The sequence below is a fragment of the Juglans regia genome, chromosome 1 (genome assembly GCF_001411555.2).
Source record: "Juglans regia cultivar Chandler chromosome 1, Walnut 2.0, whole genome shotgun sequence".
Classification (NCBI taxonomy): domain Eukaryota; kingdom Viridiplantae; phylum Streptophyta; class Magnoliopsida; order Fagales; family Juglandaceae; genus Juglans; species Juglans regia.
Window position 1 is genome coordinate 12,006,868 of NC_049901.1, and position 22,411 is coordinate 12,029,278.

Genomic DNA, 22,411 nt, shown 5'->3' on the forward strand with positions numbered 1-22,411 from the left:
GTGGACATAATCACATCGCCGAACTACGTAAATATTTGTGTTATGTGATTGATTGTTTCTTTACTTTTACTTTTACTTTTATATTATCGTTTTCATAACAAAGAGTGGGCTCAAGATATTTATTCATTAATTATAGTGTCTTGTTAACACTTTTCCCTCTTCTAGTCCTCTTTATTCTTCGTCCTGTATGAGAAATTTTTGCTTTATTTGGATTTCTTCCTCAGTAGAAGAGAGAGAAAGGAAAGGAAAACCTTTTTATTTTTTATTTTAGATTTTTAAAAATTTTTCTCCTCATCATAAGTCCTCTTTAATTTTCGATTTTGTGTCAGTTATTATTATTATTTTTATCAACTCTAAGTTTTTCTACTTGTCATTTGTTTGGATACTGAGAAAATCAAATGAATTTATCGAATACATATAAAGAAACCCAAAGGAAATACCTAAAAAAAAAAAAAAAAAAATCAGAGTTTGTATACGAAATCCAAGTTCTTAATGCTACCCAAAATCTTAACATCAAATTCCTTTTTTCTTTTTTTATAAGTAACTTCACTTCTTTTTTTTTTAACACATTATTATTTTTTTCTAACACATATCATAAAACATCTTAAATTAAATTATTTCATTGCTATTTATAAATTATTTTAATATTATTTATAAATTTTTCATCTCATTTTATCTCAACATCCAAATAATACGAAATGTCAAATTAAATGCTCCCGTATTCCACACTTGTTCAGACGTTTATATGTATGTACAAGCACAGGGTCTGTTCGGTGCTCACTGATCATGTAGTCCAATTTCAACATACATGGCCCAAAAACGAATGATGTAGAATGTACACATGTTTCACGGTCAAAGTCATGACTCCCATAGACTGCCTCTTGATCCTTGCCCAGGACTCCATGATGGCCCAATGGATTCCCCCTTCCTTGTGCCCCAATGCTAAGATGATTCTCTTCTTTTAAATCTTGAAAATTTCGGTAATTATCAATCTCTTGCACAAAAAACTTGCTATGCATCCCTTTGGGTGTGTTTCAATGCATTTGACATATATCAAATAGATAAATTATATTCATCATCATTATATCATACACCTACTTCGATCTTATATATATATATATATATATATATAATATATATAAAGATATATATTTCTATTAGCAAGTATATGGCGCAAGGATGATGAGTCGAAAAATTCAATTAGTTAAATAGAAATAAAATAAAATAGATGTAGTGAGTGGTGTAGGCAGCTGGATAGCAAAGCCCATATGGGGGCTGAAATTGGTCTTTTGCCCCGTGCACACTGCCATGGGGCTTGGATGGACTATCTCTTCAAAGCACACGAATAAACAACGGAAGGTGACAACGCAAGAAATCTCTAGAGCCTTTTTCTCTCTACCAAGTACCGTCGGCATCCTTCTCTACCCAGCTCCACCCAGAGGTGGGTTTGAGCTTCGGCTCCTCTTCCCTCCTTCTGTCCGGCCAATGCCAGAGTTGTCTATAGTATTTTTTTTTTCCATTTATTTCGGTGTTTTATGTCCATAACACCAAGAAGCGCCGATCTACTGCCTACCGGCCCCCTACGACCACCACGTGCCACACTAGTAGATTCTCCAACTGCCAATATGTCGGATGGTCGAAGAAAACTGCTCAAAAGAGCAACGCGTGAGGATCACGCGCCACCATGTCAATGAGCGTCTGCAAGTGCCACGAGCGACACCACTGAGATCAGTGGCTTCGGCTCTCTCAAATGCGACCACCACTTTTCTTCCTAGAGTGTCGTGTGACCCACATGCGACACCACAGTTAGTGTTGGTCCTCTGCTAGTGTATCGACTCGTCCTCCAATTGCTATGTCCCTATGTTTATGCTTTCTCTAACCGATAATCAAGATAAAGCGGTCGTGGAAGACTCCTACTATCAGTCCATACAAACAAACTGCAGCACACAATCTCACTATGACTTTTAGTCGCAGTTTAATAGTCTGTTTATCAAACTATTCAAAAATTGCTTCAAGCGGCTTTCCTTTAGTGAAAAAATGGGTGGGAGCCAAATCTTGGCTTCATATCCCTCTTTTTTATTTTTATTTTCATTGGTGTTGCTTTTTGTTTACTTTGGGATGATTGTTAGGGACTCTCACCCTATTGAATCTTATATCATGTAACCCTTAGTTTATCTATGAAACTGCTTGCTTAGGAAAAAAAATAAAATAAAATAAAATAACGGAAGCTGACAGGTGTATTCTCCAGTTCAAGAAGTTCTACACTCGTATGTCCATGGAGATCCTATTCTCTCCTCCCTTTTTGGTCCTCACTCAATGGCACACATCAACAACCAACGTACGTAGTACTGATTTGCAAGTCCTCAAGTCTATTTGGAAGTCTCCTTCGCCTTATCTTCTCTTACGTAAGTACGAGTTCTAAATTCGTCTAACAAAAAATTTAACAGATTAGCTTGAACCCCATCTAACTTAACAAACATTATCCCCCACATTATTTTGACTACCGAATTCGCCAGCAAAAACTTAAACAGCATTCCTTTTATAGGAAGACAAGCAGACCTCTACAAAGTTATTACCCATCTATGTCTACATGCAGAAAAGATAAAACGAAAGAACCAAAAAAAAGAACAAGAAAAAAAGAAAAAGAAAACAGATGGGGAGGAAAAGAACTGAGGAAAGAAGAATGACATGTAACAAAAGGAAAAGAAACAACTCCAAACAGCGCCTCTAAATAGGTTGCCATATGCACCAATGAACTTATCTTTATTTGTGATCATGCGATCGCTAGGGCAGCCTTCCCTGTAGAATAAAGAGGCAAATGCATTGTCACCTTTCGCCTATTATCGTGCCAAGAAGACCTTTTCCATCACACATTGGCTTTTTCTTCAACACTCCCCTTCTCTTCTGTTTTCTTTTCTTCAGATGCATCATCGTTTTTTGCCTCTTTAGCTGCTTTAGTTTCAAGTGCTTCCTGTGTTTCGGCCTTCTCTTCTGTTTTCTCGTTGGTTTGGGTTTCAGCCTCATTGGCAACATCTGGGTCTTCTGTTTTCTTGTCCTCGGATGTTTCATTTGTTTTGTCCTCTGCAGCTGCCTGTGTTTCGGCCTTCTCTTCTGTTTTCTCGTTGGTTTGGGTTTCAGCCTCATTGGCAACATCTGGGTCTTCTGTTTTCTTGTCCTCGGATGTTTCATTTGTTTTGTCCTCTGCAGCTGCCTGTGTTTCGGCCTTCTCTTCTGTTTTCTCGTTGGTTTGGGTTTCAGCCTCATTGGCAACATCTGGGTCTTCTGTTTTCTTGTCCTCGGATGTTTCATTTGTTTTGTCCTCTGCAGCTGCCTGTGTTTCGGCCTTCTCTTCTGTTTTCTCGTTGGTTTGGGTTTCAGCCTCATTGGCAACATCTGGGTCTTCTGTTTTCTTGTCCTCGGATGTTTCATTTGTTTTGTCCTCTGCAGCTGCCTGTGTTTCGGCCTTCTCTTCTGTTTTCTCGTTGGTTTGGGTTTCAGCCTCCTTAGGAGCATCAGCAACATCTGGGTCTTGTGTTTTCTTGTCCTCGGATGTTTCATCAGTTTTGCCCTCTGCAGCTGGTGCCGTTTCAGTTGTTTTCTCTGTTTCGGCGGCCTTCTCGAGGGCATCATTGTCAGGGACGGCGATCTGTTCTACCAAAATTTCAGATTTCTCAACCTCCGAAAGCTTGGTCTCAGATTCATCTGTTGGTTCTTTTGTCACTGATAATTCTTCTTGTTTTAGTACTGGCTCCACTGCAGGTTTACCATCAGTTGAACCCTTCCCTTCTTCATTCTGCAAGTCAATAAAAAGACAAAAAGAATTACTCCAGAGGCTATGGAAGAAAATGTCATCAATAATCTCCTGTGATATATAATCATTAGGTCTTAAAAATTCTACAGTGCACCAATCAACAGCCAAACAAAAAAATAGAATCTAAATCATATGCCTGCAAATCAAACTATATGATTTTGAAGCTGAGGAAATAAAGATCAGAAATTCAATGGTCATCACCAACCACTTGACAAATCTCGTGCAAGGGGTCCCATTTTTATCAAATCAATAATACTCCCAACACAAACAGTACAAAATGGTCTTAAAATTAATTTGGTACATTCACCTAAACCAGGTTCAGGCCTTATTACGTCCCCACCAACTGGGCATGTCCTTGTATCATGTTTATCAACAATCATTTTCAATGCACTCAAAGTCCAGCTTTAGTACATTGAGTATGAGTTGCTGAATCTGTCTAATTTTGCCATCCAAGTTGATTTACTTATAATCTGCCTCTCCACTTATCATATGCTAATATTACTTCAAATATACCTCAAAAATGGCAAAAGAGAAATGCCACTACGCTTCACTCACTTTATCTATTGTGGTACTACAAAATGGTGTCGCTTGGCTTATTAAAATAATTGAAAAAATATATATTCAAAATAAAATAACGTCCAAAAACACAAAAAGAAGAAGATTAAAATCCGAAATTCCATCTATCCTTTTATGTTTGTACCACATTAAGATGATAAAATGAGTGGTATAAATTAGAGGGCATGGTAGCATTAAATGGAAAATTTTAAAATGAAGTACGAAGTTTGTGCGCAACTTCCCATGGTAAAATGAAACACAAATCCCCACTTTGGTTGAAGAGGAGATGAAGACACGCACAAGAAAGCTTTGAAAAGGCAGACAGATCTCATGGCTTGCCCTTCACAAAGGGTACGGCAGCATGAACCAACCGCGTAACTGCGCAGAAAATATCCAAATGGGGATCCAAAGAAGCGGGTGGGGCTCCACACTAGGACACGCTTCTTTGTCGTGAAATCAAAGATGTGATTCAATCATGAATATACCTAATATCGATTCTCTACCACTAAAAGATTCTAACCAAAGCAATCAACATGATGAAATCCGTCGCCGGCCTTGGCCTGAAATTTTTTTTTTTTTGGACTCGCGAATTTGACACAAAATCAATAAATTAATTTTTTTTTTTTAAAAAAACTGATCCGCTTAATTAAATAGATCATATTAAAGTTGACTTAAATATGAGACTTTACACAATTTAAACCAGACACATGACATTCAAAACTGATAATTTTAGTCACAAACGTAATATGCAATTAATATGAAAATAATGGATAAGGTTTGAGCGATTTGATCCATATAATTATATAATATTATTAAAATTAACTCATATACAATTGAATTTTTCTTGTCTCATCAAAATAGCGAATTACAAACAACATTTTTTTTTTTTTTAAAAGTTAACTTTGAGGGAAGAAATATTAAAAATTATATTAATTATAAAAGAAATGATTTGTACAAATCTCAAATAGACAAGTCTTATATAAGTCATTGTAAAAAAGTAGATTTCATCTAAAAAAAAATTATTCTTTATTAATGAGACTCATTGTTTTATAAAATGCTTATATAAAATTTATCTATTTAAAATTTGTATTTAGTATTATTTTAATTATAAATTGACGTGAATAAAATTAATCATGACAGCACTTGATTATTTAAATTAAAATATATTTTATAAATTAAATCCTTAAAACACGCAAATCCCACTTGGATAAGCATGGCGACAAAGAAGTCGGCAAAGCACAAAGATCAAATGGGTCAGCTTCGCCTATGGAGTATAGTTATAATGATTAATTTTCTTTTTCTGGGTATGGTAATGATTAATAAACTAGCACAAACTTCGCTGAAGTTTTCTCGAAATCAACAGCTAGCACTCTGTTTGGGACTCCAGAAAATGTTGTGGCCCATCGTGTTTTAAGATTATTACAAGGATTCGAAGATCAAAGCATGAGGAAAATATAATCTTTCAATGATCTTTCGTTTTCGTTCAGTTTATTGACAACCAAAGGGAACCAGAGAGATGAAATTCAATGACTAATCGATCGACCAGATAAAAGCATATTAAGGAACTACCTAGTTTGAAAACGCAACAACGATTTGTGTTTCTTGGACCAAGAAACTAGAGAAACAGAAACCAGACAGATCGCCAATCTTCAAAAGCTAAAATTTACAGACTTCTATGGGGCAGTTTAAGGAAAAAAAAGAAAGTTTTAAACCAAAAAAGGGAACGAAAGCGGGAGGGATTTTCACTTCCGTGACAGAAGTCAGAAGCAACAAAAAACCATTTCCAAGAACGTCAAACCAGATGAGATCAGAGATTTTTATTTCTTTATTTGCTTATTTATGGAACTTCGTGAAAAAGAAGGAAATTAAATTTGAAAACATGATTACCTCCTTGAACAAGTGGCTGAGAGAACGGCGCTTGATATCTTGGTCGTCAACTTTGTCATCATCAACAATCTCCTTGACCTTATGATCATCGTCTTCCTCCTTCTTATCAGTCTTCTCAGCCTCCTCCTCGTTAACGCTAACGACAACAACGGCCGCCTCCTTCTCGTTCTTAACCGGTTCTTCAGCTGCACCGGCTTTCTCCTCCTTCACCGGCTCCGGAGCCGACGACTCCTTCAAGACCTTCGGTTTAGTCGCACACCCTCCCATCTCTCTCTCTCTCTCTCTATAAAAAAACTCAGAACTCCTTGCTAATTTCTCTCTCTAGAGCTTGTAGAAGGCCAACAGAGAAGGCTTTTTATAAGGAAAGAATTCGGCTGTTGTGTACGAGTTCCGACATTTGTTCTGCGGCAAAGAAATAAACTTTCACAATACTAATATATATTATATATATAGTAAAATGTCATTTTTTTTGTTTGTAAATGCCATTTTCCTTTTTTATTTTGAGGGTCACAGCCACAGGCTGTTAATTTTTGGGGGTCACAGTTCTACTGACTGTTGCAATTAGTTAAAATCATACGGAGGATAAAAAAAAAAAAAACAACAAAAAAAACAAAGGGAAACTTGTTCGGATTGATTTGAGGTTTTGAGAACTGAAACATGGGAAGTGGAGATTGCCTGTTAAGAGTTTTCGACAGATTGTTTAGGTGGGTGAAAAAAACATACGGTTTGACCGAGGGACCTCTGGCTGGGGTGGTTTGGTGAGGTTGCGTGTGTGCTTTTCATTTACAGCGAGGCACGTGAATAAAGAAATGATACATGCACATACAGATTATAAATTAATATAATTTTATATAATTTGTAAAATTTATTTTATAATAAAAATATTTTTATAATCTGATATATCATATTAAAATATATTAATTTATAAATTTATTTTTATATAATTTTTTATATTTTAATTATTATTATTATTATTATTTTATGAATATGAGAAATTGGGATTGGAGGGTTGTGCACCTTTATAATGTGAGTTGGATGTTTTCTGTAAGTGGGTCCGATCCATCCTGGTTGGCATATGGTGGACTATTGGAGTTTGTAATTAGTCATGTGGACCCGCCTTGATGAACATGGGATTAGTGGTCCATTAGCCATTTAATTTAATTTTTTTTATAAACATTCCTCTTCTTTTGGTTCAATTATGTGATCCTTTCATGTATTTTTGGTTCAAGAAAATATACTTGTTAGTCTGTTTATTGATATATATATATTGAATATATTATTAATGTAAAAATGGAAAAACTTCCATATCATCTGCTATAAAAAAATATTGATATTTTGACATTTTTTATATGTCAATGACTCTAATATTATTATCTTTTTGTTCTTATTGGATTGATATTTTAATAGTTTTTGTGACTATATATATATATATATTAAATAATGTCTTATGGTCTGATGACATAAAAAAAATAAAAAATAAAAAATAGAGCCATCATGTGGATCGTTTTAAATGGGCAGGGGTTATGCAAGGAGCATTAAAATTTCATAAATGAAATGCAATACATTGAATATATATAACTTTGTAATTATCAATAATGATGTTGATAAATATGTAGAAATATGTTTGGGGTGACCATTCAAATTCAGTTTTAGGATGCTTCCAGATGCATAGATCTAAAAAAAATCCAATCACCTGCCCATTTGATGACTGTTCTTAATGACTTATTAAGAGATTATTCAACAGTCATCGCTAATATATGTTGTGACGATGATGACAGCGCAACTAAGTTGTCGAACCTAAGGCCAATGATTAAAAAAAAAATATGCTTCTTAAAATAATGGCTTTAGGATCTCGTAAAAGGGCATATTCATTTTTACCTGTAATTTTTTTGGAACAGGTCCAATTATACATACAAATTACAAGCATTTATACATATATAAATATATATATATATATATATATATAAAGTAATGCTAGGTACATTTTTTATTTGGAGACTGTAATGTAAATCTAGATAATTTTATTTTTAAAAATTTTTAAAATTAGAAAATTATTTTTCTTAAAATGATATTTTTTTTCATTTAATAAAAAATCTATACATATAGTCCTTATTTATAGACTATAAATAAAATTTCTCATATATATATATATATATATAAATATATATTGAGTTCTTAGAATGTGTGAATTGTCTGCATCTCGCATTCCCATCCTCTGTATTAATTATGAGGATTTGTACAGTTTGATGAACAAATTCGCTTAAACTTTTTTTTGTATTAACTAAAGGACAAAAAATACATCGTTACGGGGGACATTGTTAATTATCATTTTTCATGACTTGGAAAAAATGGAGAATATTCAGTGAGAGTCAGGAACAATATTGCAGAGCTGTGTTGTTTTTGGCCGGCGGAATATGCCGATATCCTATATATGCTTTGGTTTTTGGGATTATACATATAATTATGGGTGATGCTACAGTTGCTGCTAGGAGCTCCTGCTGGAATACAGTATTATTTTATATGTATTTTATTTAAATAATTTTTTATATAGATTTTTTAATATTTTAAAATATTTTAAAAAAATAAAATAAATTTAAAACATCATCAAGAAAATATTTTCTTAATTAGAAAGTAAAAAATATATATATTAAAAAATACTTTCTTAATCACGAAGTAAAATAAAAAATTATAAAAAATATTTTTTAATAATATTACGATTTTTTTTAAAAAATATATATTTAAAATAGTCATGCTACAGCTCTCGTTGGGCTTTGTTGGGCTTAACATGTACTTTTCTATGTGTATTTTTTTAATTTATTTTTTATATTTTTAAAAAATATTCAGAATAGGGTGAGAGCAAAATAAGGTGAAGGAGAGAGAGAATGGGTAAGAAGAAATGAGAAGGAAGAGAGAATGAGGCGAGCGAGCTCTTCAAACAAATTTGCCAGGGAAAGGCTGACCACATTATTTTTGAAGACTGACCGTCCAAAGACCATCTATAATCTGACATCTGATGACAGCGCATATTATTCAACTGATCGCTTACACGACTAGTTATATTTGATGGTGTTCCAATGAAATGTTTTAAAATGGTCTAAATCAAAGTGTTAATACCATCAGGTTGAGCCATCCCGATAGTTTCATCAAAAATAGGTAACCCTTCTTTATTACGCTTGACAGCGTTCTGAATGGTTTCCTTAGTGTCATTTTTATATTTTTAAAAAATAAAATAAAATAAAAATATTATTAAAAAACACTTCCTTAATCAGAAAGTAAAAAAAAAAATTATTAAAAAATATTTTCTTAATCACGAAGTAGAATAAATATTATTTTTTATATAATATTTATTCTATTTTGTGATTAAAAAAATATTTTTTAATAATATTATAATTTTTATTTTATTTTTTTAAAATATTTAAAATTATTAAAAATATCTATATAAAAAAAACTAAAAAAAAATACATATAAAAAAGTGCTAGAGCCCAACAGATCCCCAGCAGGACATCTAGCATTTTCCTATAATTAAAGAAGGTCGATAAGTGGTGGTGTCCCAATAATTACATCGTGTTGGCCATTACAATTAACCATCAATTTGTTTCTAATTTCTTTATTTTTCTCTCCGTTTGTATTCATGCTTCCACGTTCTGTACCTTTCCTTTTGCGTGTCTTATCATTACATTCACTTAATCCCAACATTTTTTGTTGGAAGTTTTTATATATCATATAATTTTCATTTTGTTTTTATTTTATTGAGGTGATATTTTCTATCAATTTTTAGATTTTTTTTTTAAAAAATAATTTAATGATAATAAAAGTATCACATTTTATATATAAAAAATAATATTTTCAGTCGCATGTATTGTGTAATTTTTTTGATAAAAATGAACAAATATATATAAAATTTATAAAAAAAAAATTAATTTTTTAATAATAAATCTCATTCTTTTTTAAAAGGAGTGCGCAATGCAACTTGCATAAGTAATATTTGTATCTAACATTACTCTAATTTATATAATAAGATTATCAAAATATTGAAACTTAAATGTGATATGTACCATTACTTTTTTTTCCCCTCGTGTAACGAGTAATTCGGAGGATTTTGGTCACTTTGTCTTCTCGCCAAGTGAGCTCTATCCTACACAGTAAATTCCATACTTTGTGTAATTTTTTACTTTTAAGTTTAGATTATCTTCGTCGACCCATCGGATATCATGCATCGATCGACCGTCTGGCCTGTGTAAAAATCGACATCAACAAATCTTATTCCTGACTATATATAAATTATGATCGATGTTTAGGAAGTCATACATATATAGGAAGAGAAATAATATTTATAATCATGAATGTATAAGCATCATATAATCACTTAAAAAAAATAAATATGAAATTTACATAAAAAAAAATTAATTTGTTAATTATGAACCTCACTTTTTTTTAAAATGACTGTACGATACCTATACATTTCACGAATGCATGTAGCATTACTCATATAGGAATATATCCATCTCTCCAGAATATAGAGATTTCGATGATTCCTCCGTTCCAACCGCGAGAGCTCTGATATTGACTTCGTCTATGGCCGGAATACTGACGGATAACGTATCTCAAATAGTGCGCGCGCATAAGGGTGTAAACTCAAACCAGAAAACCGAAAAATCGGTCCGGACCGGATCGGACCGAACCGGGCCGGTTTTACCGGTTTTGAACCGGTCCGGTCTGGAACCGGTTTTTAAAATGTAAAAACCGGCCGGTTTCGGTATTTTTTAGACCGGACCGGTTGATTAAAAAAAATAAAAAAAATATTTTTATATATAAGTTTTATACAAAATATTTTTTATATATTAAATATTAATATATATAAGTTTTATATATAATGTATAATTATAAATTTTTATGTGAAATTTTTATATATAATTATATATTCATATATGAAATAATTTCTTATTATAATTTATAAATTTTTACATAAAATATTAATACTAAATCACTAAAAGTTTTTAACTAATACTAATATATAACTTATAATTATATCAATAGTCTAATATTAATACTATTATATAATCTAATATATTAATAAAAGTATAAAACAGTTTTTTTTAAATTAATTTTTTTTTTTTAATTTTATAAAAAAAATTTTAATGACAAATTGTGAAACTTACATTTTAAAAAAACCGAAAAACCAGACTGGACCGGACCAAAAACGGGTAAAACCGGAAGTATCGATTTAGGAGGGTAACCAGTACGTAATCAGTTTTGAAAAATACAAAACTGGTACATACCGGTTCGATCCTAGATTTTACCTAAAACTAGATCGGACCAGACCGGTTATGCCCCTACGCGCGCATGATGAAATAATATTGATCATTAAAGAATAAATAAAAAGAGGGCAAAATCAATAATAATGTACACGACGTTAGAGTGCGACAGGACGACTTCCGACCAGGATCATTTATATATGTTTGCTTTGATGAACCAAGCTAACTTATGCTAGCCATGCATGTACCCTGTCTCCATTTTAGAAGCCAAAATATATAGAGATGTCTCTCCTCCAAACGTGAAAATGATCCATCACACACACACACACACACACACATATATATATATATATATATATATATATATATATACACTACAACATATATATCGTTGTTTTCCATGACTACATTTGGTGCAAAAAAACCCTAAAATATTCAGTGAGAAAATAGTATTTCCGACAAGAACCTCTCATGACTTACTCGGCAGAAATGCTTCGCCACAAAATGTATATATATATATATATATATATATATTGAGAGAATAAAAGGTATATATTAACGTATAAATAAAAGACCACTAATTTTTTCGCGCATTAATACATGCATGCATGCATGGGTTATTGTCCATCGGTTGGTCCATGCATGCATGCGATATTGTACCCTATCCGTTCAAGTTAAATATTGCAAGTGCATCATCAATCTACGTTTTAGGGCAGGTTTGGGGGCTAAAACAAAATACAAAATTCTCATCTCATCTCATCTCATCATTAAATTTTTTTTAAATTCTTATACAAAATATAATAAACAATTTAATTTTTTCAAATCCAAATACGCTTTTTTCAAATCTCAAAACAATAATAATATTAAAACTTAATATTTTAAACTTCAAAACAAAACATAAAATTCTCATCTCACCCCCCAAACCTACCCTTAATTTTCAAATTAAATGTACGACCTTATAAGATCACCCCAGCCGGCTGATAGCGTGACTTTTTTTTTTTCAAAATATATATACATCTCAAATAATATTATATATTAATTAGACAAATTTAGAATTTAGGTTTGAATAGACATAAGTACGTACGATCGACATGTGTGTTGCAACTTGCAAGTTAGCAACATTTAATAATATTGAGTATGTAATGAGCGACGTTTAATATAACTTATTCAAAGTGCTGTGAAAAAAAGATGTTTTCTCCAATGTTTTGGTTATGGATGCCATGTTCAACCATATTTTTCCACGCGAGTACTGTTTCTTTAAACAATATTTTTTAGCAGACTTTCGTGACCTGCCATCTCTGTCTCTGTATTTTTAGTTCTTACAAACTACATGAATAGCAAATGATGATACTCAGACATGCAAGTTGGCATCTCCATGACGATCTATTTCAAGTATGATGATACAGTAGAATGTGGATCCTCTTATTAAGGATTGCGTTGATCTTTAGGTTGATTAGTTTTTTCATTTTAAATGCCAAATACACGGAAATAGTGCATGATGGACAGTACTATTCACGTATTCATTCGGCACTCAACCATATTTAATTAGTCAATGTTGACGTGGCTTGTACATGATAATGTCTAATTGTTAATCTATTTTTTCTTCCGCTAAACTGTCATGTCACATAATAGTGTCATGTGTCATGGCATGACATGTTAGAGTAGACCGCTAATCGGCAAATAATTAGAGTTAATTATGGACGTGGCATGCCACTTGGCATTGTCACATAAGTTGTTAAATGATATATATACAGTATATGATAAACTGTTCACCGTGTACTAGAATTAGAAGTACCTTAATTTTCAAACTTATAAGACGTATCATGTAACACCTGAGTCTAGTACAAAGTTCATAAAAAAGTTTTTTATTTGGATTAATATGTATGAAAAGTTCACTTGAGATTTAACAAGTAATTTTAAAACAGAATACGGGCCCAAAATTTATTTTGTCAGAGTATGGATTTTATTGAGTTTGATAATTAGATTAAAATCTTTAACGAACCAAGTGGGAATTGGTCCGAAGAATTTATGGGACAAGTTGGATTATTTTATAAGTTGAGTCGAGGCTCATTAGTGATGGTTAATACTCAACGCATGAAAATATGGTTAAATCAAAAAGATTATTTGGACTATACTAACTGGCCCTGCCCATTTATTAATTCCATACACTATCCAAGATGTGGGCCTAAATACTTTGAAATGGGCCCAAAAATCCAAGTCCGTAAGAACCAAAGATTACAATCCACACCATGCACGTCTTCACGCCCATTTCCACTAGGGCTCATGGTAAGGTGTATATATATACATACGTAACCTGCATGTTGATAGTTTACCAAGTTAGTGTTGTCGCTACTTGAGTTTTCAGTGAAGCAACTCCTCCATGTAGCTGCCGCCAACCACTGCTCAAGGCTTAGCCTAGGGCACCTCCACAAGCTACCAGCCCACGTTACCGTTGACCCATACTCCTCTGCCGCATCAACCCACGTTCAATAGCTTCTCCACGCCTCTTTCCAGAGCCGCAGATAAAGCTAGCCTTCTCCTCAACCACTCGTGGTGCCATCACAGTAACCCACAAGTGGTGCCACCGCAGTTCATCACATGAAGTTCTCTATTTTTACCACACCGAAATAGAGCAGCCCCATCCTCCTAGCTTTAGATCCCATTAGATGCCACCAGCCACAGCACGGTGAAGTCCAGAAATGCCAGCCAGCCAGCCTCCCCTCACCCACATGCCAGTATTCCCGTAACCTCACATTCGACCTTTTCCCCCACTATTTTTTTTTTCGTCTCTTTTTCTTGTATCTCTCTTCCTCTCTCAGAACAACACCACCACCCATAAGGGAAGCCTTCATGAACTTAATTATGTTCGACCTCTAGGTCTACCATTGCACAACTCTGTCGCACGATTTGTTTTTCCTCTCAGTAAGCCACTGTCACTTCTATGTTCCTCCCTCTCACGTTATCTCTCTCTCTCTCTCTCTCTCTCTCTCTCTCAGTGCTCAGCCACCCAGCTCGCCAACATCTTTGCTTCACCACCCAGATCTGCCGTGTCTCCCTTCCCTCTTGGTAAGCCTTAGTCGTATCACCCTTCTGCTTGTGCTTGCCTTGTTTTCAAAATAGGAAAGATTCATTTGTCTCCCATAAAGCTTCGCATAAAATAGAGTAATTTTTATAGAATTACACATATGTCCTTTGAGTTACAAGCCAAAGCAAATTTGTTTTGAACTTGTATTTTTAAGTTGGGGGTGATTTTTCTCACTATGGGCCTCAGTTGGTTTGCAGAGAATTAATATAATATTTGAAGTGGGCCTAGTCTCACTTAATATTAGTACAAAAATTTTATTTTTCAGAAATATTTTAGAATTAATGTATTAGTTAGAGAAATTAAGTGGATATCGATGAATTTGGAAAGTAATTATATTTTAGGGTTAAGAGAATTTTAGACATTTAGGAAAAATAGGTTCTTTTAGTATTTTAGGTTGAAGTGTCGAAATACGTGTTTGATTAATAATTTACGAAAATTATGTGACTATTTTATAGGTGATGATTAATAATTACTCGGCACTGTTGTTAGAAAATTTTGAAAAAGCTAAAAAGTCAATATAAGCAAGGTTTCATATGTTAGATTTTGCATAAAAAAAATAAATTGAGGTTAATTTTAGAAAAATATGCATATTTTGTTAAATTTGAAACAATCTCAGTTATTTATTCTCTATTACATACGAAATCTGTGTAAAAAGTATTTTTGTTATGACTGGTGTAAATATGAGTTATTTTTGACATTTTTTTTCTGAACTGTGCAAAAAAACAAAAAAAAACGAATATGAATATTTGTGTATAATTATGTGAAAATGATATAATTCTGTTCACTACTCTGTCTTGATAAGATGTGGCATCTGAAAACTTTTAGTATGACATTCTGATTCTGTATATGATTTTGTTTATGCTCTACTCTGACCTTATCATGGATGTAAAACTGTGGTATCTGTTTGAGTTGGTATCAACTTTTCTATTTCCTGTGCACGCACTTTGGAAGCAAAGTGATTTTCTACATGTTCTTTCATGTGTGCACACTCGGAGCTCCGAGAATAATAAAGAGAATATTTCACATTCCGTTTCTACTCAATTTGCCGAATGGGTTAGCACAACCCTACTACGAGGGCTAAATGTGAAATTCTGTTCTGATATGATGCTCAGTTATGTTATGTCAAAGGATTTTTGAATATGAATGTTTTGATGTATCGCTCTGATATTTTGATAAAATGTTGCATAAGTCACCCATTATCTCCACAATATTCTTCGGATGATTTAATTGTTTCAGTTGAGAATCAAAATTAGAAAGCATGGGCGAGATGATTGAAGTATAGTGGATTAAGTACAAAAAGATGTTATGGTTATTGGAGAATATTATTCAGTAAATTTGTCATATTCTGATAACATGGTATGTTGAGAGGTTGATATTTATATTAAAAGTTTGTGGTATTTTTAGTTAATTATTTTGAAATAGTTGGTTTAAAACATTGAGGTTTATGTATAATTGAAAATTTGGAGCTTATATCTGGATAGTGAGATAATCTTTGACACCTTTGCTATTGAGAATTAGAGCATTGGCAATGCAAGTCTAAAGTTTAGCTAGATGTGAGAAAAAGCCTCCACATTGGACTAGCCAATGGTCCAAAGCTTAAGACTTGAGTTACAATAAATCTTGAGTCCTCTCCAAACATGGCGAGTCACTGTTCACATTGGAAAGACATATTTTATTATTTGATCTTCCTCCCTCTCTCTCTCTCTCTCTCTCTCTCTCTCTCTCTCTCTCTCTCTCTCCCTCGTTCTTCTCTCTTTCTACTGCCCAAAATCGCCCATTTCCCTCTTTTTTTCTTTCTTCTCTCGAAAGCTCCCTACATTTGATCATTCATCTTCTTCAGCCCGCAAGCACCCTTCTCTCCATCGATCGTCCACGTTGTCGTCTTCTTCCAGCCCATTGCCAATGCTAATGCTCTCACATTGTCTGTGGGTCGTAACAGGATACAGTCTGCTCAGAGTCTGATAATAGAATCAGTACTTCTGTCTTGGTGAGTCTAGAATGAAGATTCATCATAAGCTTTATCTCCTTCCAAAATTGTTTAACGTTATTTCTTCGAGCTGTAATATTGTGATTACCATATAAATCCTTCGATTTTTTCTCTTTTTGGATTTTCCTGATCTACTGGAATTTAGAAATGGCTGACTAGAGTTTTTCATGATAGAGTCAAATCAGTGCCATGAAAACGAAATTAAGTTGCAGATAATCAAAAAGCATCACATTTATCTATTGGGTTTCCTAAAGCTTTGTTTGTTTCCTGAGAAAATATTTGCTATGGAATTTTATGAGACAACTGTATTATTGGGGGTCTGTGTTTGTGTTTTTTTTTTTTTGGAAAGCAGTTCTTGGAAAAAATTTAGGGGAAAAGAATCATGCTTGTTGATAGGTCATTATTTTTTCATCTAACTCTAGAGATTGCATGATCATTCTCTTTCAATTTCCATATTGGGGAAAGACAACTTATAGTTCAAGTCTCTCTTTTCTTTTGCTTTTATGTTCTTTCTTTTGTTCTTGGTTGAGATGTACGAATTCAATTCTTGAACATTAAACATGAACTTCATTTTGGACTAAAAGAAGTTTTTTTTTTTTTTTTTTGGTGAGATTTTTTTTTTCCTTTTTGCTTTCATTTTCTCATTTCCTCTGTTTCTCCTTCGAATTCAAATTTAGGCTGTTTTTCAAATTTAGATTCAATAGTTATCCGAATAAAATTCCTTTCTCAAAATGGTATATCGTTGTGCATGTTTTTGGAGAATCTTTGCAGAGAACTTGAGTCTTTCATGTTGGAAGTGAACAAACTGAATTCCAAAAGTTCCCTCTCAATACTTGTCATCAATAAGTTATTTAGGAATATTTTTCATATTGCCATTATTTGACCCTTTGTCCAGTTTCTAACAGGTATTTCCCATTATTAGCAAGAACTGCAGCCATGAATTGCAGCAGAGACTTATGTATATGAGCCTTAATATAATAATTGTTTTTCTTCATCTTCAAGCCCCCACACTAAGAAGTATGAGACATCCTACTCCAGTGGAATCAATATGCACATATTTTTCCTTAAAACAATAAAGATAATAAATCATTTTCCTAAGTTTCTTGTTATGATTTATACATGTGAGAACTGCTTTATGTATGATTTAATTATTTCTTTATATGTGTTGAATGATTTACCGAGTGCTTTGTGGATTGTGTGGTGTCTTGTGAATTTGGACTTGAATTTGGAATCTTGTGAATTTGGACTTGAATGTGCTGGAATATTGTGAATTACTTTATATGAATTCAGAGTGTGAACATTAAACATGAAGTGAATTTGGACTAAAAGAATGTTGTTTTTTTTTTCACATGAAGTGCTCTTTTTTCACAGGTTCTTGAACATGCTAATTAAGTTGATGATCTACTTCTTTGAATTATCTCTATTTTTTTTTCTTCAAATATTATTAAAATATATGAAGTATATTTACAAAATATAAAAAAAAATTATCAAATAATATTAAAATATATGATATTATATTATTATTTTAACTTTAAAATAATTAATTGAACTCACATAATTAAAAATTAATACTATAGCTAAAAATTTACATTCCAGCCAAATTTTAAAATTGGCAATTGGCCATGCCAATGCTCTTACATACCAGTACATGTGCCAGAATAGTTTTCCACCTTCCCGTGCCCAAAGGCTAAAACCCAACTGTTTTAAATCCATAAATTAGATTGAAGAGGCCGAAGCTGAAAGGCAATGAGCGCACACAAAGTCCAATCCCATCCCTGGTAATCTCTGACTCTGTGGAGAGGAACTCCAAACAGAAAGGGTGGAACACGGTACACAGAGCGGTGAGGAGTGAGCCAACCTTTGCTGACTCCTAAGCACGGAACCGAGGCGTAGCCATGAAAATAGCCAAATCATCCTTTTACTTGAGAAGCAGCCCTACCTTCTTCATGAACATAGCCTAATAATTTCTTGCGCTATTAAAAAAATCCTTGTTTTTTTAAGCAAGTGTTTTTCTTTCTTTTTGATCGATATGCAATTTCAAATACCCAGATTGCGAAACTTGTCGATGATAAAAAAAAATTCATTGATTTCATCAGCTGCGCCAACTCATTTTTCTTCGTTTCTTTCTACACCTACTTTATGTCACAAGTGGAAGAACAAGGGGAAGTCAGTAAGTTTATTATGTTTCTTTCTTTCTATTCTGTTTCAAAGATTTTTTGTTCTGTGTGTATTAATGATGCTTGCTTATTATCCTTAATTTTCTCGGAAGTTCGTATTTTGTGTGGATATGAATGTGTTCTGTTTCTTCCATTACGTGTTTGCAGGCATGCATTTCTGTTTTACTTTTTAATTGTTTGTATACATGGAGCCGTTGCCATAATAAACTTGAATAAGAACCTCTCTTTTAGAATGGTGGGAGTTTAAATGGTTAAATCTCTTGAATTCTTAAAATGCTAAGATGGGACTTGTATCAAATTCTATTTAAATCTATGTATACCTAATTTTGAATATTTCGATCTTAATTTCCATTGAGTACCAGTGGTTTCGGTTCAAATTATTTTGTGGCCATCCATTTCGGTTTAGTATTGAATCAAGTGATAAGGGCTGATATATTCATCCATCGCCCCAAAGTCTGTCGCATTCAGTTAGATAATTTACATACCAATTGCTAAAGTATAGAATCTAGATGCCTAGCCATCTATCTCGTTATTAATTGATTGATGGTGAATACAGAAACATTCACAGATAAGGGGTGAATTAGTAGTGTCATCAAAATCCTCATTTGAGATTATTTAGCTCATCTTTAACATTACGAAGTAGGACAAAGGGCTTTGACACCAATTCTGAAGCAGGAAAGCTGCACAGTATGCTAATTATAGGTTACTTATAATAAAAAAAAAGGTAAGTATGCTAAATATTAAACCTCAGGAAAGACTGTGCCTGGGTTGAGTATATAGAGGCATTACACTTCGAATTGGGCTCAAAGAGATTTTTTTTTTATAGGTAAAAGTGAAATTATATTGATAAGAAAAGGCATAGCCCAAGTACACAGGGAGTATACATCGAATATTATGCCTAATTACCACTAAGCACTAGTGAGAGATACAAGCAAATCATGAAAATAGGAGGCAAATTAAAAATATTGAAGGGTTAGAGAGGGCTGAAAATAGGAGGCAAAGTTGCAGGATTTTCTGGACAGTGTAGGATCTAGGAAGGGGTTTGGGTTTTATGGTGGCAAAGGTAGGTGAAGTTTAGGAACTCAGTGTTTCGAATAGAGAAAGAAAAGAGGTTTGGTTTGGAGGCATAGCAAGGAAGAAATTTGAAGTTTTGGTGTCTAGCCTGTTAATGGTAACCCAGAAACTTTGTTTTCGCTTTGGAGTTGTTTGGGCGCTAATTAAATGAAGAATATTTCAGATTTTAGACAAAGAATGGTTCAGGAGTTTGTGACAGATAGAGCTATTCATAAAAATTGACTTTCAAGAAGATTGCATGTCCTCCATGAGCTGAAGGTCTTGTCTGGAAAGGGTTAGGTGGCAGCCCACAAATTGCAGTAGTGTGAAAAATGCTCCCCATTATTTACCTTTACCTTATTTGCTGTATATGGAATGAAAGCAATGATTGGATCTTTGACGACCACAAACAGTTGCTGGAGGAGCTCAAAACCCTTATCTTTTCTTTATCAATACAATCGTCCATTGGGACAGCTTCAACCGACTGTAATGGGCTAAAATTCCATGATTTTCTTGTATCTTTTTCTCCTTCTAGATAGGTGTCTGTCTTGTATCAATAAAGTTTTTGTACCTATCAGAAGAAAGGTGTCTGTCTTGCATACGTTTAGTGTACTTTGGTAGCTCCTTTTGCTCTCTTTAATAAAGATTTCTCACTTCTAACATAACAAAGAGCTGATCATATTTTTGTGAGGTGTGAGGGAGATTTGTGTACCAAAATGAAGGGTTTCAAAAGGATTTCATGTGCTCGTGGTTCTTCAGAGTTTTTGCTAAGCTGTAGGGTGACTCTTTATTGCCGTATGAAAGAAGACAGATAGTAGAACTTATTATACTTTTAGAAATTAAATCTTCAATCACTTTCTTACAACCACTGAAGTCCTGAGCAAAAAAAGGGGAATGCATTATTGATGTCATCAATTTGATAATTGAAGTTTGGCCTTTATTTCTTTGTCAGTTCTATGATTTTCCTTTAATCTTGGACAAGTTTCTTGTTTCCACAAATTTCTTCAGTTTTCAATTCAGAGTTACATCAGATATGCGGTACATCAAAAGCGTGCTGACACAAAGAGAGTTCTTAAAGACCTCTTCAAAAGTGGGTCCTCAAAGCTCTGGGTACACTTTGCCTACGTACACCTCTCCTTTGTTAAACACTACTGATTCTTTATTTGGTATTTTTGGTGGAATATCACGTTATCATAACATGGATGTATACAACTTTTAGCTTGTTGATTCTAATTCATTGAGAAACTACATTTAGAATGTGTGTTCATGTCATCAATCTGCTTGGATATTTAGTTTTTGAGTTGTAGTTATCATTCAAATTTCTTCTTGATGGTAAGTGGCATGCTTAGATTTTGCTTAAATTATTATGGCGCACTGATTTTGCTTGCTCGTTGAAATCCTTTGACACAATGAATGTCTTGGGGGCCTATGTTGACCTTAAGTTTTCCATTGTATGCATCACTAGGCCATTGAAAAAGTTAAAGTCATCTCAGAAGTGATGATGGCAATTTCACATTATAGATTTGGGTGCTTGAGGATGATGAGAGTTCATATGGGAACACACTCGTCTGCAGAGGAGAGTCATTCATATAGCTTTGATAAGAAAGGTCAATCAAAGTTCTCGCCAAGCTGAAAAAACTCACAAGAAACTAAAACGTAAGCTTCGCCCCTTTGACTTCTAATTCCCTTTTAGTTTTTTTTTTTTTTTTTACCAATAGTTGTAGTTTCTATAGGCGTATGTCGTGGAACAAACTAGTTCAGTGGTTGGGTTGAGGGCTAATGGGTTGAGGGCTAAAGTGACCAAGTAATTCTCCAATATTTCCCAATTTCAGCAGAAATCACCATTATGCATGCAAAGCCATTGGAGGGGATCATGATTGGGGGGTTGCTGATGGTAGGAGCCAGGAGGGGCGTAACCACACATTATGTAGTCACTGAATTTGCAGTTTAAATGAAGTATCCGGATTGACAGTTTTCTCTCATTATTTTTCCTTTCCACCATTACCATTGCCAAGTCTAAATTTTGACTAAAAGTTGGCTTTAACCTCTAACATCCACATTAGACTAGCCATTTCAAAATCAAAATAATAATATAATATTATATATTTTAATAATTTTTTCTAATTTTTTTTTTATATTTTACAAATGCACTCTATATATTAATTAATAATTTAATTTTTACTGTCCAAGCAAATTATTTAATTTTTAAAATTTTAAAATAAAAATAATATTAAAAAATTATTTAATTTTTAATAAAACATTTCATCTCTTTCTTATTTATATGTTACAACGAACAAACTGACATCATCCATCAGTACGCCCAGACTCGGGCTTCTAAAGTCCCGTCAGTGTCCAGCTCGAACGTTTTTACTTTCAAAATTCAAAATTTAAACGGCTTAATAGATTAAAATAACATTTTACCCTTTGATGGGTTTGTTCTGTTTTCACTTTTAATTAAAATAATAGAGTTTATTATTAAAAAATTAATTTATTTTTATATAAATTTTATATTTATTTATTTTTTTAAAACAATTGTACAATATTTACACATTTACGACTATAATCATATAATTTCATTTCTCGTGTCATAATAATAATATT

General features: G+C 33.2%; 1 protein-coding gene and 1 long non-coding RNA gene across 5 annotated transcripts; one reads left to right on the forward strand and one right to left on the reverse strand.

The window, feature by feature from the left end:
• Positions 1–2,469: 2,469 nt before the first annotated feature.
• LOC108996348 (protein starmaker) lies at positions 2,470–6,654 on the reverse strand. Of its 4 annotated transcripts, none has more exons than XM_035683147.1 (3): positions 6,254–6,654; positions 3,500–3,793; positions 2,470–3,379 (listed from the first exon to the last, which is right to left on the reverse strand). In XM_035683147.1, the coding sequence occupies exons 1-3, from the start codon at positions 6,518–6,520 to the stop codon at positions 2,867–2,869; spliced, it is 1,074 nt and encodes a 357-aa protein (XP_035539040.1). In that variant the 5' UTR covers positions 6,521–6,654; the 3' UTR covers positions 2,470–2,866. The 4 variants fall into 4 exon arrangements, with proteins under 4 accessions (XP_035539040.1, XP_018827745.2, XP_018827746.2 ...); XM_018972200.2 differs by having other exon boundaries at positions 2,470–2,983; positions 3,104–3,793; XM_018972201.2 differs by having other exon boundaries at positions 2,470–2,971; positions 3,092–3,793.
• A 12,889-nt stretch (positions 6,655–19,543) lies between these two features.
• On the forward strand, positions 19,544–21,642 carry LOC108996204. The gene is made up of 3 exons (XR_004801295.1): positions 19,544–20,900; positions 21,276–21,466; positions 21,544–21,642. It is a non-coding gene; the product is annotated as an uncharacterized LOC108996204 (long non-coding RNA).
• Positions 21,643–22,411: the final 769 nt, after the last annotated feature.

Excerpts from the sequence above, each read along its gene's own strand:
- LOC108996348 (XM_018972197.2), bottom strand. The coding sequence starts at position 6,520 with ATGGGAGGGTGTGCGACTAAACCGAAGGTCTTGAAGGAGTCGTCGGCT. Across the intron at positions 3,794-6,253 it reads TCAGCCACTTGTTCAAGGAG|AATGAAGAAGGGAAGGGTTC; the intron begins GTAATCATGTTT and ends ATTGACTTGCAG.